The sequence below is a fragment of the Mesoplodon mirus genome (assembly GCF_964341445.2).
Source record: "Mesoplodon mirus genome assembly, chromosome: 4".
NCBI classification, from domain to species: Eukaryota; Metazoa; Chordata; class Mammalia; order Artiodactyla; family Ziphiidae; genus Mesoplodon; species Mesoplodon mirus.
The window spans coordinates 140,595,934-140,609,022 of record NC_138979.1 but is presented as its reverse complement, the minus strand read 5'-3'; the positions used below and the strand labels follow the sequence as shown (position 1 = coordinate 140,609,022).

General features: G+C 39.8%; 1 protein-coding gene across 5 annotated transcripts in view; it reads left to right on the top strand.

Annotated features, from left to right (window-relative positions):
- TXNDC16 (thioredoxin domain containing 16) overlaps positions 1 to 13,089 on the top strand; it is a 113,284-nt gene that overhangs the window by 14,026 nt on the left and 86,169 nt on the right. For all 5 annotated transcript variants that reach the window (XM_082618643.1, XM_082618644.1, XM_082618642.1 and 2 more), the window contains 2 exons: positions 460 to 533; positions 1,357 to 1,431. In XM_082618643.1, coding sequence (XP_082474769.1) covers positions 460 to 533; positions 1,357 to 1,431 — 149 coding nt within the window. The remainder of the gene's footprint in view (positions 1 to 459; positions 534 to 1,356; positions 1,432 to 13,089) is intronic.

Genomic DNA, 13,089 nt, shown 5'->3' with positions numbered 1-13,089 from the left:
CTTTTAATGAAATTCTGTTAGTGACGCAAAAGGGTAGGATGGATTTGGGGTTAGGAACCAGCAATATCTGCCATACCTGTGTTCCAGCTACTGAGATGCTTTCGTGGTTCCAACTTACCACTCACTTCTGTGCTTCCTGGCTTTTGCTCATGATTTTCTTGTCCTGCCTTAATTGTTTCCTTCCTTTCCTACCTCGTTACCTTCTACTTCCTTCATCAGATTGAATTAAATCTTAGGTATAATTAAATATAACTCTTAGGTGTAGGAACAGTTCCTTTCTCTGGGTTACCTCTAGCACTTGAATAAGTGAGCAATTATAGCATACAAATCAGAAAGAAAAGTAAAAAAGAAATTTGATCTGGAGACAAACTGTAATGTTTAATTTTCCTTTCTGTTTCCCTAACCAAGAAACTTGACCTTTTGATATGTACTCTAAACGTTAAATATAATCTTTTAAAGGTTAATTGCGTCACAGAAGAAACATCGAGATACTGTGGAAGCGAAAAGGATTTGATGAAAGCATATTTATTCAGGTAAACTATTTTTAGTTTTTTTGGCTCAGATGGACAAACATAAAGCTATACTTCTAGAATATTCAAGTATACAAAATATCACTAGGCCAGAATAAAGGTGTATGTAGTAGGGGTCATATGAAGCTTAGCAAGAAGTCCAACTAATAGATTTGTTACCTCCACTTTGTTTCCTAATCTGTAAATTGAGGAGATTAATACTTACCTCACAGGATTGTTTTGGATATTATATGAGAATCTTATGTAAGCTCTGACGGCAAATGCCTGGTAAGTAAGCATTTAGCGGATTTAGTGTTCTAAGTAGGTATGTCAGGTCCATATTCGGGTGGGAAATAAATGTACTTTATTTTTGAGGGATCTGCAGATGTCCAGGTTATGGATTCCTCCGTTACTTGGGTCTGCTAATCTGAGTTTTCTCAAAATCCTTTCCTCACACTCTTGGGATTTGGCCTAGGAAGTGGGGAGAGATCCTGTCTCCTCAGGGACCCACTGCTGAGGGCCCTTCTTTCTCTCTCCTGCTTGTCTCCTTCCCAGCCCATTTGGGGAATCTGTGTGTGCTGGGAGGAAGCCTTGTTGGGACTCCTGTTGCTTCCCAGTCTTTTTGCCAGACCCAGGGCCTAAGCTTTTCAAAGTCAGTGTATCTATGCCTGTGTGTTCAGTAAATATTTGAGTGTGTATCATGGCCAGCACTCTGGTAGGTGTATCGGCTAGTGGATAAGACACAGGCTCCAAGAACTGCCAGAACTTCCAGCCTAGTGTGTTAGAGAGACAAGTGAATTGAATACTAAGGAAATATTTCTGTAATGCTTTTTAAAACTTTTTGCAGGGGTCACATATTACTCAGAGAATTCCCAACCGATACCTTGTTCGATGTGGATGCCATCGTTGCTCATGTTCTCTTGTAAGTACAGGGGATACCCATTTACTTACTCACTTGTTATTTATCTATTGATTTCATTTTAGACAACCACAATCCATTACAATATTTTAGGGTCTTAGCATTATACTTGTAAGCATCAGTTTCACACATATTGCTGGTCTATCTTCCCACATAGAGGATCTAAAATATCTTGAATGGCAGAGGATACAGAAACATGGAGATATTCTGTATAAAAGTAGGAGGTGGCACAACATGGCCACCTGGCTCATACTATTGCTCTTGCCTTTGATTCTGTCTGTGGAGTGAGGATGTTACCAGGACAGAAGCTCATCTTTGCTATTCTCACTAGGGTTTTGAAGTGTCTAGCCTCCTTTTCACCCCAGCCTGATTTTTTTTTTTTTTCCCGGAGTCTGTAGCTCCGTGCCTGCTCAGTACGTGCAGAAACATTTCAGGTGTTCCCAGCCTGTAATGAATGTTTATTGAAAAGGAGTGAATCTAATTTAACTTGCCTGGCATGGAATCTTTAGGCCTGGGATTCAGCCCTACCTGGGGTCCACTCCTGCAGTCTCTCCTCAAATGAAGTAGTAGTATCTTTGGTAACAGAGCTAGAAGCTATGACTTTTTCAGGACACGAGTTTACAGGGACTTTTCCAATTTAACGTTCGCTGAGACCCTTGCTGACCTTGACTATCTCTGTTTTCTGTGTGGGTCCTGTCTTCCTCCTCTTCTTCTAACTGATTCTCGCAAAAATGGTGTGAAAGTTAAGTTACAGGAAACTCTTAACTTGATAGGTGAAAAGTTGTGGTTATCACATGCTCCAGTACTAATAATATATTAATAACAGTCTTTAGAAATCCCGGCCAGCCATGGACCCTGAGGCCTGTGGACTGAGCAGCCAGTTGTAAGGGATGAAAGATGGCCTTTTGAAGAAGGAATTCCAAAGACCTGTTGGGCTGCCTGGAAGCCCTTTCCTGGGATAGAGAAGGGGTGGCTATCTTGAGAGTGGGGGTCATGAAAAGCTCAGCAAAAAGTCCAAGTCATAGATATATTTGTTCTCAGGAAGCTTACTCGTTTATGCTTTTTACGGTGGATACCCGATGACTGTCTTTGACCCAGAAACAAGGGTGAAGAATCAGAGAAAGAAGATTCTTTAAGGGATGGGGGAGGGGATACTAATGTTGTCTTTGACAAGTCTGACAGCAAATCCTGGAGCGGCAGGTCCACGCTGGGCAACCTGATGACAATGTGGTTTCGAAACAACTGGGCCTTAGATGTGGAGAGGACGCTGTTACCTGAACTGGGTAGCCTGTGGGGCTTGTGTCATTCAATCCTGCCATGGTGTCCTGTTCCTTGTGCTGTACTAATGCTGATTTATAGAAAACTAATTCCACAAATAGAGTATTCCCCACATTCCTGCTATGTGCCAGACACTTGTAAGGCACTGGAGATGCCAGACAGCATAAGATGTGGCTCTGTTCTCTAAGAATTTAATGTTTTGTTGCAGAGACAGATATGTAAACAGAAAATATGTAGGAAGTAAGATAGTAGAAGTATGCCTGCATATGTCCACAGGGTAGTGAATAGTTCCTTGTGTCTAGAATGAGGATGGATGTTTGTTAAGAAGCCTTCCTGAAGGAGGTGACACTTGGGATGAGTCTTAAAGGATAAACGGGGGTTTGCCTGGTGAAGGAATGGAAGGTGGAAGAAGCAGGGGAAACTGTGAGCCCAGGCAGGGAGGTTAGGACAGTTTGGAGAGGGTAGTTTTTACTGGAGTCTGAAATGTGAAGCAGGAGGTGAGAGCAGAGAAGTTGGCATGGGGTCAGAGGAAGGGATCTTTGTTTACCATGTGAAGAATTTTAGGCTTTTGGGTAGCCCCTGAAGGGTGAGGAGGCCAGCTCTTGGCCAGAATCCTTGTGTGATCTTTCAGACCCAACCACAGGCAGTTACAAGCTTTGCCCGGCAGCCCTCATAGGCGGAAGGTGCTCTCCCACACCAGACTCCAGAACATTGCAGTTTTCTAAAGAAAATTGAGGTCCAGGACTCAGACCCCTCCCCTTCCCAATCCCTCGGACCCCTCCCTCTTCCATCCTTCTGGCCAGACTGGCCTTTAGCCCCAGGTGTCTCCATTTGGAGCCTCATTATCAGGGACGTGGCCTGAGGCACCTTCCAGGTGCTTTGCCAAGACCTCCTTATCACAGATCTTTGGCTAAACACTTTCTCTGCTTTAACTCTGTACTTTTCTTCTCCTCGCCCTTCCCCCGCTCAGTCCCCCCACCATTCCACGGGTCCATAAAGAGGCAGGAGCCTTCTCTTTGCAGCTCCTTGGAATGAGATGATTCCCATGCCCACTGGCCCTGGCCTGGAGCTGTTCAGTGGCGGGGGATGGGAATGGAACATTGTGGAGCCTGTGCCTCTCCTTTTGCCTCTTGCTTGCACTGTTGCAGTAAGTGAATAAAGGCTTGGTTGTTACTTTTAGTTTGGCTCTCTGTCCTAAGTGACCACTTCAACGCCTGATTGCTCAATGGAGGGTTGTAGGCAGATAAGTGATGGGATCAGATTAGCACTTGAGGCCTCTTTCTTGTGGGTGAGAGACAAATTTGTGGGATCCAAGCACATGTAGACACCATTGTGTGGCCATTGTGCAATCTAGGGAAGTACAGATAGCAAAGATGGGGTTTTCTTTTTAATGCTTAGGAGGTGAAATTAACCAGGCTTGGTAATGATTAATTTGATTAATCCCTGATCTCTTCTTTTCCTTCCTTCCCATCTCACTCTACCCCAAATCTGATCTGACCGTCTGAAGTAGGCAAGGATGAAGAGCAAATTTACAGGAGAAAATGAGTCTACTTGAACAAGTCGGATGCCCATCTTACCTGAGTCTTGAGGAGGCAGCTGTAGGAATTTGCACCCCTGGGGAGTGTTGTCAACATGTAGGTCATCTAGGGAGCATCCTAGGATGACACCAACATATAAAGGAAGAAGAAACTGAGTAGGAAAACACAAATGTCAAGGAGGTAGAATTCCAAAGAGGCAATGCCCTCATTTTTGTTTAAAATGTAAGAAAACTGACTTGTGGAATACAGTATTTTACAAAAATGTTCAGTAATGATATTTAGAATCTTGAAGAACTGTGCTAAATAGTATGCCATATCATAGCTGTACCTTGCAGATTGCCACGAGGAAAAAAATGCCTCTCATGCCGTCACCCTACTTCTTTGTGCTAAAAGCAGCAGTTTGAAATACCCAGTTCCTGGCAAGCAGTGCCTACCTTGTACTCTTTTCGGTTGTATACTATTCCTAGAAATGGAACTGAACTGTTGCTTGATATCTTTTGCCCACTTTTGTATCATTTTTTTTTTAAAGGGTGATTTTGTCCTAGAGCTGGTTATTTCTTTTATTTATTTATTTATTTATGGCTATGTTGGGTCTTCGTTGCTGTGTGCGGGCTTTCTCTAGTTGTGGGGAGCAGGGGCTTCTCATTGCGGTGGCTTCTCTTGTTGCAGAACATGGACTCTAGGCACATGGGCTTCGGTAGTTATGGCACTTGGGCTTCAGTAGTTGTGGCTCACAGGCTCTAGAGCACAGGCTCAGTAGTTGTGGCGCACAGGCTTAGGTGCTCCGCAGCACGTGGGATCTTCCTGGACCAGGGCTCGAACCCATGTCCCCTGCATTGGCAGGCAGATTCTTAACCACTGAGCCACCAGGGAAGTCCTCTATCATGTTTTGAACTTTTATTCTTATTAATTTCTAGGTGCTCTCCTTATATAAAGGATACACAAATTGTACATTTTCCTGTTTGTCATTTATCTTCTGAATTTCCCTATTTTGTTCTTTTAAATATCATCAGGTCAAATTTATCTTTTCTCTTTTGACTTCTGGATTTTAAGTTGTACCAAGGTCTCCCTTATGCTCTTGTTACAAAGGAATTCACTTAAAGAAATTAATAGACTGTTTTATAGAGCAGTTTTAGGATTACAGAAAATTGAACAGATAGTACAGAGAATTCCTCCTTTCTCCTCTGTACTGTTTCCTCTGCTAACATTTTGCATTGGTGTGGTACATTTGTTACAATTGATGAATCAATACTGACATATTATTATTAACCAAAGTGCATAGTTTATGTTAGGGTTCACTCTGTGTTGTACAGTTCTGTGACTTTTGACAAGTGTATAATGACATGTATCCACCATTATAGTATCAAACAGAATAGTTTCACTGCCCTGAAAATACCCTATGCTCCACCTATTCATCCTTCCCTTCCACTCCCCAACCACTGATCTTTTCACTGTCTCTATAGTTTTGCCTTTTTGAGTGTTATATAGTTGGAATTGTAACCCAGAAAAAGGGCTCGTGTGTCAGTTTCACAGAAAGCCAAACTCTGACAGCAGGTGTTTGCAGCAAAGTAAGGGCAGCAAAGTAAGGGTTTACTGAAGGGCACCAAGCAAGGGAGTGGGTGACTCAGATCCACTCCAACTTGGTCTTTGAGTTAGGGGGTTTTTAAAGGGAAAGAACAAAGGAGCTGGGATTAATCATTGTCTAGTGACATTCCTGTGACATTTCCTAACTCTAGTTTCAGGAGTCAGGATACCTATGGTTTACTAGCATCTGGTCTGGTGGTCCATGACCCTGGTGCGGGGGGTCTGTTAGCTCATCCTGCCCTGGAGAAGCAACTTGTGTCTGTACATTAACAATAAGTTATCAACCACAGCAATTTTAGTACATTAATGCACTAAATGTTGTCAACAACAGCAGTTTTAGTCATCTGACTCTGGTTGATTACTGTTCAGTTAGCACAGGATTGAGGTCAGAGGGGACAAGAAAGGGAATAAAGTTTTGGAGAGAGAGCTTAATCATCACCTTGGCAGGGGGACTTGGTTTTAGTGGGGGCTCGTTTTCAGAATCATATAGCATGTAGCCTTTTCAGATTGGCTGCTGCTTCTAATTAGCATATGTTAAGGTTCCTCCATGTCTTTTCATGGTTTGATAGCTCATTTCTTTTTATTGCTGAATAATATTCCATTGTATGGATGTATCACTGTTTGTTTATTCACCTGTTGAAGGACATCTTGGTTGCTTCCAAGTTTTGGCAATCATGATTAAAATTACTATAAAGTTCATGTGTAGGTTTTTTTGTATTGATGTAGTTTTTCAACTCATATGGGCAAATACTTAGGGGTGTGATTTCTGGATCATATGGTAAGACTATGTTTAGCTTTGTAAGAAACTGCTAAACTGTCTTCCAAAGTGGCTGTATCATTTTGCATTACCACCTACATTGAATGAATTCCTGTTGCTCTACATTCTTGCCAACATTTGTTATTGTTTGTTTTTTTTTAACTGTAGCTATTCTAATAGGTGTGTAGTGGTATCTCATTGTTTTAATTTACAACTTCCTAAGGACAAAGGATGTTGAGCATCTTTTAGTATGCTTATTTACTGTTTGTATATTTTCTTTGGTGGGGTACCCGCTCAGATCTTTTGCCCATATTTTAAATGTTTTTTTTTCTCATTGTTGAGTTTAAGAGTTCTTTTATATATTTTGGATACAAGTCCTTTATCAGATATATGTTTTGCAAATATTTTCTCCCAGTCTGTGGCTTGTTTCTTCATTCTCTTAACAGTGTCTTTTGCAGAGCAGAAGTTTTTAATAATAATAAAATCCAACTTTACAATTCTTTTTCTTTCATGGATCATGCTTTTGGTGTTATATCTAAAATTTCATTGCCAAATCCAAGGTCACCAAGATTTTCTTCTATGTTTTGCATTTAGGCCTATGATCCATTTTGAGTTAATTTTTATGAAAGGTGTAAAGTCAGTGTCTGGATTCACTTATTTGCATGTGAATGTCCAGTTGTTTTAGCCCCTTTTTTGAAAAGAGGAGCCTTTCTCCATTAAACTGCTTTTGCTCTTTTGTCAAAGATCAGACTCTATTTATGTGGGTGTATTTCTTCTCAATGTTTTAACTGTTCAATTTAACATTTAAATCTTTTCTTTGTTTGGAATTTAACTAGGTGAATAGTATGAGCAATATATTAGTCAGGTGGCTAAATAATTGTCCCAACACAACTGAAATTAATCTCAGTTTTCAAGGTGTGATTTTTTTATACTAAACGCTCATATATATTTGGGTCTACTTTGGACTTTCTGTTTCATTAATCTGTCTTTTTTTTTTTTACTGGTACTGTTGCTTTACTTACTGAGGCTTTATAATATATTGTAATATCTGAAAGGTCCAGGCCCCTTCACGTTTCTGTTTCTAGAATTGCATTTTTGTTCTGTTTACGTGTGACATTTAAAATTAGCTTGTCCGGTTTCTTCCTCTCCCTGACTAAATCCTACTGGCATTAAATTTATAAGTTATTTTAGGGGCACTTGGCATCTTTAGAATGAATCTTTAGAATGAATGAACCAGATGTCTTTCCACTTATTCAAGTTTTCTTTTGTGTTCTCTAGTAGTGTTTTAATGCTTTCTTCATATATGCTTGGACACTGAGATTTATTACTGGGTATTTTATATCTTTTGTTTCTATTGTAAATGGGTTCTTTTCTTCCATTATCTTCTAATACACACACACAGATAAATTTTTATGTGATCAGTGATCCACAGTTACACTTGAACTTTGCTTCTTTGTAAACAGAAAAGATCAAGTTTTTAGACAATTTCATAGTCTCAGAATATACAAAAATTGCAACTGGGGAAGAATTAAGTTAGTAAAGTCTAAGACTAGAATAACAAGTATAAACTTAGGGTAAACCTATACTAAATATTTACAGAATTGTTTATTTTTGAACCATTATGACTAATTAAGTAGTGTATTTTTGGAGGACATTTAAAATATTCCTAAAACATCATTGATTAAAAATATTCTTACTGGGCTTCCCTGGTGGCGCAGTGGTTGAGAGTCCGCCTGCCGATGCAGGGGACACGGGTTCGTGCCCCGGTCCGGGAAGATACCACACGCCGCGTAGCGGCTGGGCCCGTGAGCCATGGCCGCTGAGCCTGCACGTCCAGAGCCTGTGCTCCGCAACGGGAGAGGCCACAACAGTGAGAGGCCCGTGTACTGAAAAAAAAAAAAAAAAAAAAAAAAAAAAAATATATATATATATATATATATTCTGACTAAATGGTCTACTAACATTTTTAACACATTGATTTTTCAGGATATATTAATGAAATAAACCAAGTGTTTAGAGCATAGCATAGTTCTATGTGTGTAAGAAAGGGAGTGTTAAGTCTAAAACTCTGAAGGGTCTTCGATGCTACCCTCCTTGCATATATACTTGCAGAAACACCAAGCCTCTGAATCAGAAATCAGGCACAGCAGTAACAGCAATCACAGTAACATGGTAGTACTGGATTTGCCATATGCCCAATTCTGCACAGAGCTACAAGGTGAGAGCCATATGCTGACATCTGTACTTACAGCAAGGTTTGGAGAAGGAGAACTTAAATTATGAATCTCTGAGTTTATATAGGAGCTGGCAAATCTGCTTTTTCCTTCTGGAGATAGAGTGCTTATCTTTTTCTCTGGAATTTAAACAAATTGCTTGGGGCAGGAGAAAAAGGTCTCTACCCCTAAATATAAGCATTTAGCTCCAGGGAAGATAAGGAAGGTTTTATTACCTTTGAATGGGACCAGGTGGCTCCAGAGAAAAGGAAACAAGATTAGAATGTGAAGAGGAGATGTTTTCCATCTTTGTGTACTGCCAGTTTTCATCTTCAGGAGACATGGACTGTATAGGAACACTGAGAAATCTAGGAGGGATAGTTTTCTAACAGAGACATATATAAATATTTATTCGTGGCGTATATGTATTTGGTATAAATATTTCAAAGTTTCACAAGAACGTGATTATTGGTTTACGGGAATGGAATGCGGAAGCTGGGATGGGGGAAGGAGTTGGAGGTGGACTTTTCACTCTTCAACTTTTTGGATACTTTTTGTGTTATGAGTCCTACAAAAGAGTTAAATTTTGCAAAATAAATAAAATTTAAAATAAAGGTAAGATTATAGATTTATAGTCTACAAATTCTCAGCTCTGTTTTCTAAAATATACATAGTCAAAACCGATGGAATTGTGTGGTTTGGTAACTGTGAGGAAGATTTCACTTCCCAGCTTATAGATTGGGTTAAGGAGGGTAATATTTAGAAAAAGAAAGTAAAGTAACAATTACTCTTTATTTGTTGATTGAGAATACCATATGTAACCAGTCTGAGGCAAGTCAGATGGAGGTATAGAAGATTGAGGCACTATAATCTCAAATGTGCTTTGGAATGATATATGAAGAAGTCAGGGTTTATGGAGGGTTTATCCATTGTGTGATCATAGCAGTTTATCTTTTCTGATTGCTAGTTTTCCTCATCTCTTAAATGTTAAAACTTGCACTGTCATTAGATTTTTTTGAAGATCAAATAAAGTAATAATCTGAAAATATGCTTTGTGTTTTACCCAGCGCTCTACAAATGTTAGTCGCTTTTTTCTATATAAATGCAGGAAATCTCATTTTGCAATTAAGAAAAAAAGCAATCCAAATTCAGATATCTACCTGCTGTTCTGTTGCACACACACTACTAACAGAAGTGAGTTCATGCAAGTCCGTGGTGTGACAGTTGCTGGGAATATTTGCCATGAGGCAGCAGTTGCAGAGAAAGGCCATTTTTCCGCTAGTCATTGTTGACTCCTGGAAACCATCAAATGATATTGATACAAGAAGGAAAGACTGTGCAGTACTGTAAGAAACAATGAAATCTCAATAACTTTTTATTAAGGTGTGCTAATTGATATTCTGTGACAATATTTTGTCAGGTGGAAGATTTCTTTGCTTTTAAGTTAATGTACTACTGACGATAATATGAACTACAAATATTATGGTAATTATTTTCAACTATCATAATTTCTGCTAATATTTTATTTTTAACACATTATTGCAGAGCCTGGGTTTTGAGCTTGGGTAGAACTTCTTAGGAAAGCTCCTCTTGGAGGTGTCTTCCTTTAAAACTCCTGAGCTGTGCTCAAGCTGGTCCCTTCCTAATAGGTTTTGAGCTACTGCTCCTTCCTTTATCTCTATCAGATTTGTTCCTATACAATATTATCAGGTGGGTTCCTGTTTGATAGTGACATACTGGGAAATTGTAATAAAACATTACTTGCCTTGGATTTGAATTTCTCACAGCGCTATGTTAATTGGTAGTAATGGTTATATCCCCAGACTAACACCTCTTACACAAAGTCCCTCTACCAGTGCATAGCATCGTGTGTGACATGTATTAGGTGTTGAAAATATTGGATTGATGGATGAATGAATTGGGAAGCTTCACTTTTTGGTTGTTAAAAATCGGAGGAGCAGAAATCTTACGTTATAAGCCCATAAGATTGTTTCTGGTGTTAAGAATTTTATAAGTGGCAAGCTAGTAGGAAAATACACAGCGTATGACAAAAAGACTTAGACTGATGTTTTTGAACTTTGTTATTACTTGCACTCTCAATTCAAATTTCACAGATGGCTTCTGTTTGTTTTTTTAACTGTATTAATTTAGAAAATGCCTAATGAAACATTTTGGGATATTTCATTTTATACATGGATCTGCCTAGAATACTATACAGTCATCCCTCAGTATCCGAGGGGGATTGGTTTCAGCACCTCCCACCCCCCACCACCTTCCTCACCCTCCGTGGATACCAGAATCCCCAGATGCTCAATCCCTCATATAAAATGGTGTAGTATTAGCATATAACCTATGAACATCCTCCCGTATGCTTATTTTTATTTTTTATTTTTAACATCTTTACTGGAGTATAATTGCTTTACAGTGGTGTGTTAGTTTCTGCTTTATAACAAAGTGAATCAGCTATGCATATACATATATCCCCATATCTCCTCCCTCTTGTGTCTCCCTTCCACCCTCCCTATCCCACCCCTCTAGGTGGTCACAAAGGACTGAGCTGATCTCCCTGTGCTATGTGGCTGCTTCCCACTAGCTCTCTATTTTACATTTGGTAGTATATATAAGTCCATGCCACTCTCTGACTTCATCACAGCTTACCCTTCCCCCTCCCAATGTCCTCAAGTCCATTCTCTATGTCTGCGTCTCTATTCCTCTCCTGCCCCTAGGTTCTTCAGAACCTTTTTTTTTTTTTAGATTCCATATATATGTGTTAGCTTATGGTATTTGTTTTTCTCTTTCTGACTTACTTCACTCTGTATGACAGACTCTAGGTCCATCCACCTCACTACAAATAACTCAATTTTGTTTCTTTTTATGGTTGTAATATTCCATTGTATATATGTGCCACATCTTATTTATCCATTCATCTGTCGATGGACACTTAGGTTGCTTCCATGGCCTGGCTGTTGTAAATAGAGCTGCAATGAACATTGTGGTACATGACTCTTTTTGAATTATTGTTTTCTCAGGGGATATGCCCAGTAGTGGGATTGCTGGGTCGTATGGTAGTTCTATTTTTAATTTTTTAAGGAATCTCCATACTGTTCTCCATAGTGGCTGTATCAATTTACATTCCCACCAACAGTGCAAGAGGGTTCCCTTTTCTCCACAACATCACCAGCAATTATTGTTTGTAGATTTTTTTGTGTGTGTGTGGTATGTGGGCCTCTCACTGTTGTGGCCTCTCCCATTGCAGAGCACAGGCTCCGGATGTGCAGGCTCAGTGGCCATGGCTCACGGGCCCAGCCGCTCCGCGGCACGCGGGATCCTCCCGGACCGGGGCACGAACCCGCGTTCCCTGCATCGGCAGGCGAACTCTCAACCACTGCGCCACCAGGGAAGCCCTGTTTGTAGATTTTTTGATGATAGCCATTCTGACTGGTGTGAGGTGATACCTCATTGTAGTTTTGATTTGCATTTCTCTAATGATTGGTGATGATGAGCATTCTTTCATGTGTTTGTTGGCAATCTGTATATCTTCTTTGGAGAAATGTCTATTTAGGTCTTCTGCCCATTTTTGGATTGGGTTTTTTGTTTTTCTGATATTGAGTTGCATGAGCTGCTTGTAAATTTTGGAGATTAATCCTTTGTCAGTTGCTTCATTTGCAAATATTTTCTCCCATTCTGAGGGTTGTCTTTTCGTCTTATTTATGGTTTCCTTTGCTGTGCAAAAGCTTTTAAGTTTCGTTAGGTCCCACTTGTTTATTTTTGTTTTTATTTCCATTTCTCTAGGAGGTGGGTCAAAAAGGATCTTGCTGTGATTTATGTCATAGAATGTTCTGCCTATGTTTTCCTCTAAGAGTTTTATAGCATCTGGCCTTACATTTAGGTCTTTAATCCATTTTGAGTTTATTTTTGTGTATGGTGTTAGGGAGTGTTCTAATTTCATTCCTTTACATGTAGCTGTCCAGTTTTCCCAGCACCACTTATTGAAGAGGCTATCTTTTCTCCATTGTATATTCTTGCCTCCTTTATCAAAAATAAGGTGACCATATGTGCGTGCGTTTGTCTCTGGGCTTTCTATCTTGTTCCATTGATCTGTCTTTCTGATTTTGTGCCAGTAGCATATTGTCTTGATTACTGTAGCTTTGTAGTATAGTCTGAAGTCAGTGAGTCTGATTCCTCCAGCTCTGTTTTTCTTTCTCAGGATTGCTTTGGCTATTCGAGGTCTTTTGTGTTTCCATACAAATCGTGAAATTTTTTGTTCTAGTTCTGTGAAAAATGCCAGTGG